This window comes from Acanthochromis polyacanthus, chromosome 16 (assembly GCF_021347895.1).
Source record: "Acanthochromis polyacanthus isolate Apoly-LR-REF ecotype Palm Island chromosome 16, KAUST_Apoly_ChrSc, whole genome shotgun sequence".
NCBI classification, from domain to species: domain Eukaryota; kingdom Metazoa; phylum Chordata; class Actinopteri; family Pomacentridae; genus Acanthochromis; species Acanthochromis polyacanthus.
In genome coordinates this window covers 31,849,296-31,866,461 of record NC_067128.1, presented here as the reverse complement: position 1 = coordinate 31,866,461, position 17,166 = coordinate 31,849,296, and the positions used below count along the sequence as shown (strand labels likewise).

The 17,166-nt window shown below is 40.6% G+C and overlaps 1 protein-coding gene across 2 annotated transcripts in view; it reads right to left on the bottom strand.

Moving 5' to 3' along the window:
- Positions 1–17,166, bottom strand: part of usta (uronyl 2-sulfotransferase a) — an 83,043-nt gene that overhangs the window by 24,620 nt on the left and 41,257 nt on the right. The window contains exons 2-3 of one of the 2 annotated variants that reach the window (XM_051960871.1): positions 16,848–16,964; positions 6,576–6,619 (exon numbers count right to left, since the gene is read on the bottom strand). In XM_051960871.1, the coding sequence (XP_051816831.1) occupies positions 6,576–6,619; positions 16,848–16,964 (161 nt within the window). The remainder of the gene's footprint in view (positions 1–6,575; positions 6,620–16,847; positions 16,965–17,166) is intronic. The other variant, XM_022211966.2, reaches the window with a different exon arrangement.

The following is a 17,166-nucleotide window of genomic DNA, read 5'->3' as shown; positions in this document are numbered from 1 at the left end:
TTAAGAATATACACAAACTGAGGAAAATTTTCAGATTCTGGCTGGATTCTCTTTCCTTCTCTGATCTTCGATCTCGTGCGCTGAACTCAGCCGACCTCGCACCACACTTTCGGCTTCAAAACACAACAGGGCATGCGCGCTTTCCTCTATTTTCTTCGTGTGTTCATTCCTCCGCTGAACTCAGTGAGTCAGAGAATCTCTGCAAAGTGATACTGACGCAACTTTTGAGGGTTTTATCACACACAATTGCACACACGCACACAAGTTACGGCATGCACTCGTACACACCTCCTGAGTCACCAATTAAAGAAGGAGCTGAGCCGTGATTCACAGACCTCAAATAAAGCGGATGTGAGTATTCCTCTAGAAAAAAAAAAGCCCTCCCCAAGAAAACAGACTCTTTATTTTTACTCGCGAGAGGGAGGAAGTCGAGGCTGACATGCGTATTGAACATGAGACTCGTTTTAGCACAAGGGGCAGCAAGAATGCACTAATTTGGCAATTATCCCTGAGGGCCCACGAGGTTTACACAAGTGGCCCCTTAAGAATGAAGGTCATCCGGGCAAGTTCGCTAGTGAGAAGAAGAGTGACAGAAAACAGAGGGGAGGGGGAGTTAAAGGAAAGACTGGGGGAAGAAATCTGGAGGAGAAGCGATAGAGATCGACCACAAAGAAACAAAGAGAGATCAGTTGTGTTGTTGTCATGAAAGCCTTTTTCCTCGACACTTCAAATGAAGCTTCATGTAAATCAGATAGGGAGAAATGCCATAGTGATGAATTCTTGTTCCCAGTCTGGGATGGTGTTTTCCCCCAGACGGGCTTCTGGATATCTCAGAGCTTGGAAACAAGTCCAACCGACTCAATTAACCAGTTCATTACCTCAAACAACTAGCTAAGTAATTGGCCAGTTATGTACTGCAGTTTTACAGGCTGGATCAATACGAGGGCTCACCTGCTACGTTCTGGCATTAAATTATCGCTCACCTTTAGCTAAACATCAGTGCTCTTTAGCTCCGGTGCTGCAGACAGTAATTTCCACACTGCAGAGCTCAGCGTGGCCACACACAAACTGGCTGATTCTGTTCTGTCGCCGCCAAAAGCAGCAGTCCCACCCAAGCACAGACTCAGTAAAAACAGCGAGGGCCTCTTTGAATGTTTGCCAGAAGCCAGTGGAAAGACAGAGGAAAAGTAACAACAGGATGGGTATTTCAGGAGTCAAGGGGGGGAAGATATGAAGACGGGAAATTGAAGAGAAACCCAGTCAGTTAGATAGATGACAGGTCCTCACCGTCAGTCCCGCTTCCTACTTGCTTTCCTAGAATCGGAGCGCTTTCCAGGATGTCATTAGGGAATAAACCAGCTTGACTCGATGTGAGAAACTAATACGTGGGTGCATTTGCTTACGGTTAAAGAAAGGTGGGCTGGAAAAACAGGCTATGAACGCTTACACAGGCTTACACAGGTTTTCTTGGCTGGCATGCTTCGGCTTGTGTCACTTACTGGAACCTTGTCATCACTCGAAGCTATTTTATACTGAAGATAAACACTACTGTTCAAAAGTTTACGGTCACCCAGACACTTTCATGTTTTCCATGAAAACTCACATTTGGATTCATGTACTAAAACAATGGCACAAGGCATTTCTAATCATCAATGAGCCTTTCAACACCATTAGCTAACACAATGTAGCATTAGAACACAGGAGTGATAGTTGCTGGAAATGTTCCTCTGTACCCCTATGGAGATATTCCATAAAAAGTCAGTCGTTTCCAGGTAGAATAGTATTAGATTAGTATTAGTATTAGTATTAGAATAGTATTAATATTTACCACATTAACAATGTCTAGACTGTATTTCTGATTCATTTAATGCTATCTTCACTGAAAAAACTGCTCTTCTTTCAAAAATACGAACATTTCTAAGTGACCCCAAACTTTTGAACAGTACTGTAGATTTAAAAAAACAAAAAAACAACAAAAAACAACAACAAAAGTCTAATAGACCTTAGACGAATAAAAAAAATGCTGCAATTTCACTCAGTTTTATGCAAACATTTCAAGCAGATAGGAGACGGTTCTCTTGGACAGCAGTTCCACATTCCTCCGTGTTTGCCAAGTAACAACAGACTTCTCAGCTTATGACAATAATGAGGCGGATGAAATGCACGCAGTGTTTTGCAGGATAAAAATTCCCTGCTGCTATCATGAAAAATGGCTGTGCTAGACTTCTAACAGTCTGCTTGCTGAAAAGCACAGGGATAACATCAGAGATGCCATCTAAAGTCCAAAATCTCCCACCGGCATTAACAGCACCGAAAGGGCAACCTTTCACTTTGTCCTATTGTTGTTACCACTCTGTGCAGCTTAGGTTTCTGATACATGCTGGGAGAAATGTCCACGGCATCTGCCAGTAAGGGATTCTATCAATAGTGGATCCATGGTGTAAAAATAATTTTAAAAAAAGCATTACATAACAGGGCTGGTTTTCACCCCGTGTCTGATGTGGATGCTTCTGGTCAGGCTGTTGTTGTGGTATTTAGTATCAAGCAGGAGATGAGTACTGCTGCACCATTCATCTTTCTCACCATCTTCCTTCTTGCTTTTACAGAATCCTGCAATAATTGCATTCAAACCTCAAAGGGTGTCATGGTGGTCTGACACACTTTAGGCCTGACATTTGTTCAACACGTAAAGATGCGTAAATTCTCATCCTGACCACACATTTCTGCCGGAGAATGAACAGATTTCTTCAAATCGCCACTTTCAACCATCGAACAGAACTCATCCCTCTTCCTTTGCAGCAGTTCCTGGAAACCCACGACCAGTTTGGGAAGCAGAGCTCTGCTGGTTTTCGTTTGGCCCGATCTGGAGTTCATTGTTCTCTAATGTCAACTGACTCATCCCACGCTTAGGTTTCAGTCGGGGCACAGTCGAGGTCCTCAGCATTTCCTGTTACTATTAATCGATCCATTCATCTCCACTCCCACTTGCAGAAAGAGCAAAGAAGCCTCGTTGCCCTAAGTAGCTGTCACAGCATGTTTCCATCAAAGCACATTTGTGGGAATTAAGATGAATTGATTCGAGAGAAAATGGGAAAATGACTAGATTTCCACGGCACCACCAGTAATGTTTCACTGTTTGAGAATGCAGAAACTTAATTTGTGCTTGACAAATGGGAACTGAAATGCTTTGTCCGAATATCGACTGATAAGTCATGCTTTTATGAATATTAGTTTGTGCATTAACATATTCCTGAGTGCAAATGCCTTTCAGTTTCATTAAGAATGGGAAATATCAGCTCACAATGTCATCAAAACTTATCTAACACCGTCCGCTTGGTAGCTCTTTGTCCAATTGGCACCATCATAATGAATTAAGTGGAAAATGGGTTTGAAACATTCATTATTCTTTTTTTTTGATTATTCAACAAATGGATAATTGTCTCAGTTTAATTCCTAATTGTTCATGTTTGGGTGCTTTAGAATTTGAGTTTTGAACAAAAACAGTTTGATTGTTCCATTAGTGTCTGGGGGAGTCTATAGCCAGCCGTGGACCCAGTTATATAACCACAAACAAGCATTTATTGGATAATCATTCATGTATTTATTATCCTATAAGCTATATTCGAGGACTTGTATCATTATTTATAAACTGCATATGCCCCCACAAACAAACACACACACACACACACACACACACACACACACACACACACACACACACACACACACACACACACACACACACACACACACACACACACACACACACACACATGTTTGTACTTCTATCTTAGTGAGGACATCCATAGGCGTAATGCATTTCCTAGAGCCTTACCCTAACCTTAACCATCACAACTGATTGCCTAAACTTAATCCTTACCCTAACCCTAACCAAACCTCAATTCATACCTGTTCTCTAAAAACAAGTCTTCACCCTCAAACATGGCTGTTTCAAAGTGAGGACCGGCCAAAATGTCCTCACTTTGTAAAAATGTCCTCACTTTGATAGTTAAATGCAGAAAATGGTTCTCACAATGTAGCAAGTACAAGAACACACACACACACACACACACACACACTTCAAGTCAGTTGCAAAGCATTGTACAAACCTTAACCCCATTCAAGACTACTTGAAAGACATTTTGCCATCACTTTCGATTTGATTTTTTTACTTTGAATCTCCCAAAAATGCATCATTTTTAACATTGCAAAGTTTTTCTGAGCAGTGACTTCACATATTTGCATAGAAAAATGCTTTTGTGCCTATACACTGTTAAAAATGAACTTCAATTAAGGAATTAGAGAAACCAAAATGTTGAAAACATGCACAGTATATATATTTACACATGTACATGAATGCAGAGGAGACACTGTTGTCGTGCTTCCGCACATATGAAGACTCATAACTCTTCTGAGAGCTGTGTGGTTTTTCTATACGCCCTCATTTATTTTGAGCTTTCAGCTCGATTTCCAATGTCTCCCTACGTTTACCAGAACCTCGGCTTTCTGCTAAACGCATGCGAGAATACATCAGACCGCCGCTGAAATTGCAGATCAATTGCAGCAGCACCAGGATGTCAACAGAAAAGATAATGAGAGACGTGGCTGATGTACCGCATGCCACCAACATGGCATTAGCTTCGTCTGTCTGGGCTGATATGGAATCAATCAAAGTCAACAGCTAATGTATAATCTGGGGGCTGTATGTAGTTAGCAAAGCTGAAAAAGCTACAAGTGTGGCTGAACATGGCAGCTGTTGTCTGATTTCAAACCGTAAAGCCGGCGAGAAAATTTAAACTTCCGGAATTCGGTGGGTGCTTCAGAAACCTGCATTTGTTGGCATCAGTTCTCTATTTCTGCAAGATAATTTGTGATTTGACAAGAGTGCAGTTTCAGAAATTGGGGATGCAGGGGCAACACAACAAAAAAACAACAAAAGCATCAAACTTGTAATGATGCTTTGTTTCCTATCTTCACATATTACACATTTATAGCAATCTAGCAAAAAATTATAAAATCTGTTCTAATGCGTTTCCCAATAATGGTAAGGAAATACAAATTGTACATGCTATCTACAGTATCTTTGACTGTCCTATTTGTATAATAATGTCTGATTCTAGCATCTATTAAGGAGAGTGTCCATTGCATTGAAAATACAAAAAAAAAAATCTTTCAAAAATAAAATACAGCTGGCACAATATTTTTCAGCCCTTCATAGTTTCTAAAGCTTTGCTGTGTAAAGCCTCTCAGTGATTCATAAATTTGAGGCTCTACAGGAAATCTGATGTTGTAAAAAGCCTCATAAGCAAACCTTTGGGTAAAAATTACCCAATGATAGTAGTTTCTGCTTTTGGGATGCAAATTTTTGTTGCAAACCGACATTCATACTTGACGGTGGGTGCATAAGCACATAACTGAGACTTCTTAAAAACACATATAACACCAAGTTTCAATGACTAAGCAACAGTGACTTCATCTTTTTCACTCATTTGTGGGTCTTGGAGAAATGTCTGTTTCACTAAAACTTCACTTTTCTGGGTCAAAATGAATTCCAGAACTTATGTACATAAACATTCAGAATCAGATGACACAGTTGAGCAGCTAGAATCTCAATCTCAACAGGACGTTATGGAAACAATTTGTGATTAACTGATCGAGGTTGATAACCGGTTATTTTCAGCTATATCTGATATAATATTTAAAGCTTAGCATCAAATCAAAAGTGAGCAGTTAAGAGACTAAACCCAGAACAAACCTGTTCTAAGAGAAAAAGGTTGGTGAAAAACAACACTGGTATAAAGCAAATTACGACAATGTCTCCACAGCATTCCAGCCAGGCACAGTTTGTTTCATGTAAATACCACTTCACTGTGTATGCAACAAGCACCTTGGCTGCCTGGTTTGTGTGAGTGGCCAGAACAGGATTTCCACAGTAAAACACCAAACAAAGCCCAGATGTGATCCACCTTAATTCAAACATCTGCTCCCAAACAAACTGATTAGGTGTCAGGTTAGCGATGTGCTAAATGCTCCGTGCCGAGCAATAAAAAAACTAATAACTCCCTCAATCAAAAAGGAACAAAAGAGGAATAAAAGGAAGGAGGATTGAATAGACGAGGAATGAGGCGAAAATGAGGTGATTGATTAAAGAAGCAGATAAAGAACGAGGGGGGCAGACGGAGGAAGAAAGCAGTTGGCAGCGGGAGAAAGTGGGAGCACAGAGGAGAGATAGTCCTGCAGACATGCAGCTGGATGAATACAAGGCCCCTGTGTCAGCGCTGTGTGTGTGTGTGTGTGTGTGTGTGTGTGTGTGTGTGTGTGTGTGTGTGTGTGTGTGTGATGCAGACAGAGTGTGTGTTCAGGGCTTTACTGTAGCACTGAAGCCAGGTCTAACGGGTATTTAGAGCCAGTTTGCACGCAGCTCCTTCACACAGACCTAACCCTTATCCTGACTGGACTTAACTGGCTCGGATTGCATGGTAACACATCAGAGAGAGAGAGTGAGAGAAAAAATGAAGGACGAAAATGAGATAAAGGAGGCGAAATGACAATGACAGATTGAGAGAAGGCCTTACTCTTGGTGCAGGGGGTCCGTGGTCATCCAGATATGTGGATTCACCTGCAACAAAAAGGAAAACCCATTGGAACATTTGAAAACCCAGAGACTAACACTGAAAAACATTGGAAGACCAAAACACTATAAACTAGAAAAGCACTCAGACAGCGCAGTACTCTGCCAAGGCTGCTCAGTTGTTTCATCATTTCCGACTCTGAAATCTTGAAAAAAATTGTGGCGGAAATCATTTAGTAAAGATGTACCCACAAACGAAATGACCTTGCGCTGAGTGCAGGCGTGTCTTATGTATGTGCACATTATGTACGGATACTGAATCGCATGACCTAAATATATAGCTGGCGACAGGAATTGATGGGACTCGGAAACAATCCCACAATTTAATCAGTTGTTCCTTGTATGACTTCCATAAGTCCGCAAGGGTCGATTTGTAGTAGGATCGCAATCATGTGATCGTCAGCAGGAAGCTGATGTAGTGTTCGCTTGTTGTCATAGTTACAGTGATGCCATGCTGCTATCTCGCTGCAATGTGTCATTGCCGCTATCTCACAATGACACAGTAATCCTAACTATAAGCCACATCACTGCCAAAATCGAATCAGTTGGTCCTTGTTTCATTTCTGACCTTCCATGAAAATTTCATCCAAATCTGTTATTTAGTTTTTGAGTAATGTTGCTAACAGACAGACAGACAGACAGACAGACAGACAGACAGACAGACAGACAGACGAACCAACGCTGATCATCACATAACTCCACCTCCTTGGCAGAGTAATAAAAAGAAAAGAGGCCATACTTTAAATCTAAAATCCTATGAAGGGTTTGGAAGCAGAATGGTCTAACCCACTTTTTGGAGTTTTAAAAAAAAGTGGTTTTGAAGTTTAGTGTTTTCAAGAGTGGTCTAACATGTAAGTGCCACTGTAATTCTGTTTTTGGGTTGTGGGTTAGACCACTTCACCATAAAAATCTAGACCATAAAAATAATCTAGAAATGATATAAAACTCAGTTTGAACCATCTGTTGGTTAGACCACTCTGCTTCAAAACAGCCTCACATGTGTTGCCACACCCATAAATCTGTTGAAAATAGTGTAAAGACCTCGCCTTGCTTCAACAACTAACACAACCCAAACAAACATCACCTGACAATAATGTAGTGGGAATTCCCAAGAGTTCAAGTATGAAGCTAAGTTTAAAAGTTTCTCCTTTAAGTCAGTACAAATGCGAGTTTAATGTATGAATCTCAGACAACTTGTCTGGAACTGACACAACTTGTTTCAAAGCCATTTTTGTAACAAGCAACAGATATGGAGCCGAAACTGGAAGCTAAATGGCGAGAATTTCTGACCAGGTTGTTGATTTATTCTTAATGAAAAAACATTTACAGCAAAGCATTGTTAGATACATCGATCAGGCACAACATTATGACCACCTGCCTAATGTTGTGTTGGTCCCTCTTACGTGGTCAAAAATGCTTTAAACCATTGTACCTGCACCAGAGGACCTCTCAGGGTGTCCTATGGAGTCTGGAACAATGACATTGGCAGTGGATCCTTTGGGTGCTCTGGGTTGTTCAGTGAGGCCTCTGGGAATCAAATTTCTTCCACTGCATCCTGTTGATGCTTGATCAGAATGGGGTCTAGGGAGTTTGGAGGTCAAATCAACGTCCATTGTCATGTTCCCCAAGATGTTCCTGATTATTTGGTGTTTTTGCGATGTGGTGGGGTGTATTTTCCTTTGTGGGTAGGCCAGTGATGTTTGGGATTTCCATTTGCATGGAGTGTGCTTGTTCTGGGACGTCTATTTGGGTGTCTAAGTCTCATCAACACGGATGCCAGAATCCAAGGTTTTCCAGCAGTAACGCCACATAACATCAATATCATAACTTTGTGGCTGATCAGTGCTTAAAAGAATCTTGAAGCTAATCTTTTCCATCTTTACTGAATACACTCATTAAGCTTTAAAACTGCTGGTAAAAATAAAATAAAATTTATGAATCCATGCATTTAATAAATGGTCAACCTTTAAAAAGCATTTTTTGTAGCTGTGCATCAGAATTGCATGATATTCAAGAGGAGAGCCATACTCTTAGGCAAAACCGTCTCCTGACATACTACGTTCGTATCCAGCTAAACTGTATTTTCAATCATGTTTTGAGGGAAACACATTCTCTCCTGGTAAGATAACTCTAGGCTATGATGTAGTAAGACAAATTTCCACTCTCAAAGAACCACAAAATCCACATCAGGAAGGTGTGGTGCTTGTACAGTTCCAATGCAGGACATTTACCCAGAGACTTGGGGATTTGTGTCCTGTGCGGAACCATTATTTTGTGTCTTAAGTTTCATTTTCACTTGCTGTCTGGTAGGTTTAGGAGCCAAAAGTACTTGGATAGGCTGAAGAAAATATCATAGTTTGGGTTAAAATTGAACCTTTCACAATGTTAATAACATGTTAGAAGCTTGGTTTAGGTTCAGACACCAAAACTACTTGGTTAGGTTTAGGGAAATGTCCCGGTTTGGGTTAAAATATATCCTTTCAGAACACATTTGAAGCTTCCTGTCTGGGTTTGACATGTAAAATATAACTGGTTGGTTGAAAAGGGCAGACATTTGGAATGCAGCACAGCTAATAGCAAAGTCAAGTTGATTAGAAATGTATTCGGAATATATCCCAAATTAGCAAATTCTGGGGAAAAAATACCACAGCATCTCTGTTAAGTGAAAGTCATTCTATGAAGTCATTCTATGAAGTCATTCTGTAGTCGATTAATGTAACATTAATACAAATCATCTCTGTTTATACATAATCTGCCTCAGTGTGGACTGATGAACATCTAAACTCACTCAGATGACTTCATACCTGTTTCCAACTTTATACAAAATAGCAACTCTCAGTTTGAAGTATTGTGAGATGTCATTTTTTTTTTGAAGAAGGTTCATATCAGCAGATGCTTCTTGTGAGTAGCAAACTCAAAATGTCTGATGGGTTTTTGTGTTGTTTGTCTTTTGGTTTTATCCACGTCAAAGTACCTCTACATCACACCTCTGACTTGCTTTTGTTGACTGGGCTCCAGATCTGCTAACTCCTGACTCCAATTAGTTTCTGTTGCAGTCATTAGCCTGGGACTGCACATACTTTTTAAAAATCCTACACTAGAAAGTTCAACCTTGTTTTTGTTTCTCTTGATACTGTATCGCTACAAAAAACTAGAAGATGAGTTAAGAAAAGACTCTCCCACTACCTGATGAATACGTTATGACATGAAAAATTTACTTTTGGAGATGCACGGTTTTAGCAGAACAGTGAAAAAGGATGAAAAACAGTTTCTGAACTCATCAATACCCCCTTTACAGTTTTCAACAGCTAATGCAGTCATCCCATTGTAAAGAAGTACATTTTGAACGGCAGAGATGTTTTTGCAAATGACCACATTACACAAAATGATACAATATTCTGCCTCTCTGATCAGGATCAGCTTTGAGTTTTAGGAGCTTCTACCTTTTTTATGGCTTGTCAATGATCTGCTTTTTGAATTAATCATGCTACTCTTTGCAAAGCTTCTACTTTCTCCAGAAGAAGGCTGCTACACCATACAGCGTGATACACCGCATCAATCCTTTGAATTCCAAGCAGTTTGTGGGCATTTTTCACTCCTGTTACAGTTTTACTAAATGTGGGCTCATTTTCCTCTGAAATATGAAGTCCTGCACCTCTATGGAAAGAGCACAACCATGGCCAGAAGCAGAGAGAATTCAAAATGTGTTTTGTGCAACATGACTAAGTAAAATTGAAAAAAGTAAGAAAAAAATATTTTACATAAATTAAAAAAGCCCGGAATTAATTTTGTGCAACATTTTACATGTACTTACAGGTGTTATCACTACTAAAAAGAAAAAAATATACTGTCACATACTGTTGATATTTTCCTATTTAGATATTTAACTGCTTTTTGTAAACACTGCCTGCAGTTCAGCCTAGTTCAGCCATGAAGTCTTTGCATTTTTCTCAGCTGGCTGTTCACTGCAACTAAGTTAGTAATGACTCTGTGGTTGCGCTGATAAGTGCATAATTATTATATTTTTACGGAAGCTGGTTATAGTAAATGGTTTATTTTTGGTCATTTTTTAAAGAAGAGATGTATTATGAAGTGATTTTTAAGTAACACTGAGCGGACCTTTGCGAGGTCTGTTTCTTTCTAGGACAAATGGTGCAAATCTGTTGATTTTTAAAGACAACAGGTTGGATTTGGGGTTCAGAGGGTTAACCCACTACAAAGCTTCTACACCCTCAGTTTGTGACGCTGCATTAAACAACAGGTGACAGTCCACTTTAAAAGCCCCAGCTCAGGCCAGCAGCTGCCCCCTTCAACCCCTCCAGCCCCTAAGAGCAAAGCATTGCTCTTCTGCAGTGAGTGTGAAGATGCTGTGAGGAGACTTGTAGCTTCATTCATACAGTATACGAAACACTGTGAAGCTGTTTTATGTGGGAACAATGGAGCTCATTCAAGGTTGTCACCACACTGAGGGTCTGTGGCCGTCTACTCTCCTAATCCAGGCCCGGGCTTCAGACAGCGGCCTTTTCTTTGGCCGTCTGCTCAGATACAGAGATGCATCAGTCCCCCATCGCATTTACGACATTCACAGGAGAAAGAGAACAAGACCAATCGGGGGCTGTGTGGGCGTGTGGTGAATAAAGCTATAAAGAGAAGAAATATTAGTTTGGAGAACAATCTGTCCTTGTGTCTCTGAAATGTGATCCACCTGGTCGAAAACTCCAACTCGCCCTCATAAAGCACAAATACAGACACACACTAGTTACTATATAGATCTCACTTGGCTTCCACAGTGTGTCGTGGCTCATTAATTCATCGGGCGCTGGATTTATAAATACTGACACAGCTGCACTATGCTCGCCCTCAGGTGTGTTTTCAGACTCTTTCTATCTTCTCATCTGCCTTTGTCTCCCATTTACAAGGTGTTCACGAGGAATGCCGCGGGAGGCAGCTCTTCTCCGAGGCATTTCAGGTCACGGCATGGCGAGGATGCACGGAGAGGCAGACATCCCTGCTCCTTCCCCTCCTGTCATCCATCCCGGACAACCGCCTCCCCCCTCTACGACCTCCAACCCCCCCCTGCTGCCTCCTGTGTGTGCTTCTCATTAGCGTCCTGGATTGAGGATTGGAACTAATTTTTTCCAGGGCACAAGGCTCGTAAAAGCTGACAGCTGCCCTCCACCCCCACCGCCCACAGAGAGAGGAAAATGAACTTAAAGAGCCACTGTACAGGGTACTGTACTCATTGACCCCATTGTCCTGTGATAGCACACCAGATATCATAGCGGAGGACGAGAGTCTAATGGGACGATTTGGCTTCATTATGAAATATCTGAATTCCAAAGCTGACTGTTCTTAATGTTCGCATGCTGCCCTGAGCATGATTTACCACTAATCTATGATTTGATAACTTCACTCTGCACTCCACAATATTCCATTTGCTCGACAAATCCATGTGGTATAACCTTCAAAAACTACAGAAAGGCAATGCAGGTTGCTGCTCTGGTGGTGGAGGCTTTTACCTCTCTCATCATCTGTTCATACACCAATGGGAATACCACAGACCTGTACACACTACAGGGTGAAAACACAACCAAAAAAGAAATAATTGGTTCCATTTTACTGTAGAGATTTTGTCCTGTATTTTTGCAAAAACACAAAAATATCAATAAAATTACCAAAATAAAATTAATTTATATGTATCTGCTTAAGACCAGGTGTCCACATAGGTAGACATTACCCCCCCCCCCCCAAAAAAAAAAACCCATATTGTTAATAATAATAATAATAATAATATATAAAATAATCATTATTATATTTATTGGTTACTCCTTATCCCAAATAACTAGAAGAAATCTAAAAGCTCGGGTCTTAGGAGGGTATATAATTCTGAATAACCAAAAAATGTTCAATTTCAAGAAAATTTTGATATTTTAAAAATTATTTTACAAACATTTCCTATCAATCTAAAAGATCAAACTGTTAAATTCAATTAACAGAAAAGGTATTGACTTTGTAATTTTAGATAGATTTCATTCTTAAGTTAGAGAGATGCTGGACAATGGCAATTTTTTTGCAGGAAAAATGCTAAATGAAGCTTTTGTCATCAGTGTGTAACATCCATAAGCATTGGGTAATCTGTCCATTTATTTATGTCTCTAATAATATTATTTTAAATAGGTAATTTCATTGTTTTTATAGATTTAAATATCCTTCATTCATCATTAAAAAGACACAAAATACACAATTTATGGTAAAATTAAGTCTACAAAATGGATTTTAATGATGGAAAAATGACAAAAAATGTTAATTTACACTATGTCTTTATGGCATCCAAGAATTGTTACTCTTTTTTGACTTTATTTTTTTCAGTACACACAAAGATGCACTGAATTGTGGCAGCTCACGGTGATTCAAGACTTGGTTGTTGTCGTTTTTTACTTTCATTTGCCAATTTAGCAATCTTAATGTAGAGCCTTGTGACACATGCACAGGTGATGAGAGGTCAAAAGGACAAAGTGTCGACCTGGACACGGCAAAAGGCTCACTTAAGACAGGAAGAAAGAATTCAGGAATCAAGTTAAAGTCAATGTCATTTAAACACAGCCTCATGTCTGTCATCTGAATTTGTGTATCCGTGTGTGTGTTGTGTGTGTGTGTGTGTGTGTATGTGTGTGTGTGTGTCTCTGTGGGTGATTGACGGAGAGACTAACTGGAGTGTGGGTTTGCATCGGTATGTAGCTAAATGGTTAATTGGATTACTGTGTCACAAGATCCACTGGCCTCTGGTTAAGAACAGCTGCACAACTGTTTTCCGAGTACAACTATCTAATCAATACATTAACAACATGAATCAGTAATGCTGTTAAGTTTTCACTGCAGTCAACCCAGAACATGTGTTAGGCTGAAACCTGAAAGAATCGTGTGTAAAAATAAAACAAACAACAATGCAAAAACACCACATTCGACACGTAACAAACTGTGGTCTTGGTGTAAACAATCTGCAATGTAGGGATCATGTTTTTGAACATTACTTCATCTAGCAGTTTTGTCTTGAACAAATAAGTTAAAAAAAGCACGTAGTAAACAACGGTTATGATTTGCAACAGAGCTCTCCACAAATTAAAACATATTTCTTTTTGAAAAGCACATGCAAGCAATTGAAGTTAAAAGCTAATATGGTACATTTTTAAGCTGAGTAATTCTGCAACGTGATTTATATGTGAAACTCTGCAAGGCCCATTGTTCCCAGAGATCTTATTTTCTACATGAATCCAAAAATTCAACAGGAACTAATTACTGTAATGGGGACCTGGTGAGGGAGTGAAGTCCAAAGTCGCTTTTTTTTTTGGTTTTAGAGCAGTAAATACTACACTACCACCCCACCACAAACCACTTTCAACATCTATATTCTTAAAATATGGATGCCAACTGTGAATGCAGCATTGAAGTAAGTGGAAGTGTTCAGTTAAACTATAGCACCCAGCATGCACACACACAAAAACAAGGCCAGCAGCCGCCCCGGTCCAGGAACTTGTTAAAGCCTATGACCATGTACATCAATTAGTCACCTCATTAGCTGGGTTGATTTGCTTTTCTTGGGTGCAAAAATAAGTCACTTGCTGTTAATTCAGAAAGTCACAACCTTAAAAAACACCGTAAAGCTGCCCGAGTCTGATCCACACGTATGAGAAAGGCAACAAACAAACAAAAAATTCCATGTTTAAATGGACAAAAATGCTGCAAATATACTGGAACAAGTGGTGAATATGAAGAAATAATAGTCTTGTTCTAAGAAACAAACACAAAAATTTAACCATTTCCTTCACAAAGTTCAACTCAAAGTAAACTTCACAGTGTAAAGTTGTGATCTCTACATTTGTACAGGAATGTTTTCGCCAGATCAGTCCCGAAAAATTCCCTCTTCAGGCTCTGGAATTTTCCCCTTTGGTGTTGGCCTGCTCCAGGAATGCTACAGTAAGTTTAGGGAATTTCATAAACATGCATTTAGAGCCTAGAACATTTCATTTGCTTTGTGAAACTGGCAACCTAGCTAAGTAGAGCTTAGGAAAGCACACATCCCAGAATAGGCCCGAGGTGGGAGCAGAAAACCACACAGGAATGGGTTGTTGAGGGGAAGGCCAAGAGGATCGGCACGGAGTTGAAGCTAAGGGGCCTTTTTTTTTTTTTTTGCTTTGCTGTGGGACACGGCTCGGAGCAAAGACGGAGGGTTTGCAGTCGGAGCTGCTGCCATGGAATGTTCTACAAGTATGTGAACCCAGATTACAGGTTCCTCATCTTGTGAAGACTAAACTTTCACATCTCTAACCACATCCTGCTGTGATTTCTGTCCGCTGCAGACGGAAATGCGAGTACATAAAGAGTCCACTTCCTTCAAAAGCACATTTTCTAAATTAAACACTAGTTCATCAAGAAAAGAGAAAGTGACTCGGGATCAATAGAGATCACATGACGGCCTGCAGTGCAGTCAAAACTTACATAACTCCTGCCTGACCCAGCTGTGCAAAACACACCCAGTTAAACGTAGACACATGTCTACGGTTACAGTCCTCACTAAACATTTGCGCCATAACGGACAGCATAAGCAAACAGAGTCAGTGTGCATGAGTTACAAGCAGTACACGCTTTTCTGCATGTGTTTGTCTGAGAAATGTGTGTGTGTGTGTGTGTGTGTGTGGTCACCCAACCCTTTGATTTGGCCTGAAGGAGTGGCCCTCCATTAAGACCCGGAGCTCGACCATCTCCGTAATTACAGAAGGGAGCCGAGCTCAGGGTCAGGGTCTCCACCCACTGCGCCTGCTTCACATCACCCCTCAGTCACCATGGGATCAACAATGGTCAGACAGCTTTGTGATATAAATAGAAAGGCAGTGCCACCGCTATGTTATTGCAGGTGCCCGAAGACCAAAAAGCCGGCAGGGAGGCTAATTTGTGGACTTAATGCTGCCCTAAAATTGTGGTTTCTGAAATACACTACAGGGAAACGCAGTGACACAGATTGTGGAGGCTTCAGGATGACTGTCAGCATGTCATTTGTGGACACCGGCGGTTGCCATCGTGTATACTATACGGCAGGGATGTGCCACTGAACTGATGACCCAGCGGAGCTGTGTTGACTTTGGTGGCTGTGCAGCTGGATGCCAACTAAGTCAAAAATAGAAGACATACTTTGCGGAACAAGGAAAGGAAAAGCTTAATCATCTCGAATGCTTCTGTAAAGAAGACCTCATGAGTCACAGAATTTAGAGGAAAATCATAGATCAGGATATCTGTTTCGCTGTGTTTTAAGACAGTTCTTGAGGAAATGTGATTCTTTCCGTTAGATGGCAGTCGATAAGCTACATATTTAGCCATTGGTGCTTTAGAAAACTCATGTTAAAAATAACACTCTTTGAACTGTCTCTCTCTCAAACTATCATCTGTGCATTTTACACTTGTCAGAGTGCGTTAATTTCCAGGACCCGACGAGTCATTTGATGTCTGGAAACTTAAAGGGGAGACGAAGCAGTCAATGAGACTGAATGAAGACGAGCAAAGTGGATAAAATCAAGTGAGGCAATTGAAGCGTGCAAAGTGAGGAGCGCTCAAGCTCTTTCTTCTGTTAGCCCCAAAGGCCTCAGTGCTGCGGGACTCCTGAGTTCACATTTTTGTAGGAAAGTTACGTTCATCACTTTCAGAATTGAACTTTTACATGCAAAAACTGCTCTCAATGAGTTGTTTTCCACTGTAACCAATTTAATTCGATTAATGCGGTACTGCTCTTAGTGCAGCAGTGACTACACCTTTTTATTTGCACTGATTTCTGCACAAAAACAGGTATGAACCCAAACCACGTGAGACCTCCCTCCATCTTGGCCAGCTGTCACACAGTTTACCAGCTCTGACTGCATTTGGAAATCATGTAGCTTTGAAATGAAGAAATGAACCATGAAGTAGAAAATTGGGCAAATCTGATGCCACAAAGTCAAACCGGGCGATCACTCAGCCACTAGCGAGGAAGTACTGTGTTCTTCCTTTTTAGTATGACATCCTGTCAGTGATGATGGCAATATTACCACAGTGAGATTGACAAAATGCAGTTAATCACAGGATGTGATGCTCTCAGGGATTTCTGGTAACCTCTGTGCTCTGTCAGCTAATTCTGAATCAGTCACTTCCCTTCAGAGAGCACCACAGTGCCGGTGCAGTTTGTACGTACCTTGTCTCGGCTTGTGGACATGTGGGCACGACACCAGATGTCTTGCTACCCTGTCCTTATGGATAAAGAGCCTGCCGGTGGCCAATTTGACTGACCAGTGATTTTTCCCATACACCCCTATAAAAAAAGTCAAATGGAGGGGACCTTTTAACTTTTACATTAGTAGAAAGGTAAATGAACAACATGATCCATTGGGGGAAGGGGGACGTCACATACATACACCTAATGAGGGCTAAATATACAAAACAAAGCTACATATTTGTTGAAAACATCCACATAATGTGATAAACTACCAACACTCATTGAATTAAACGACACA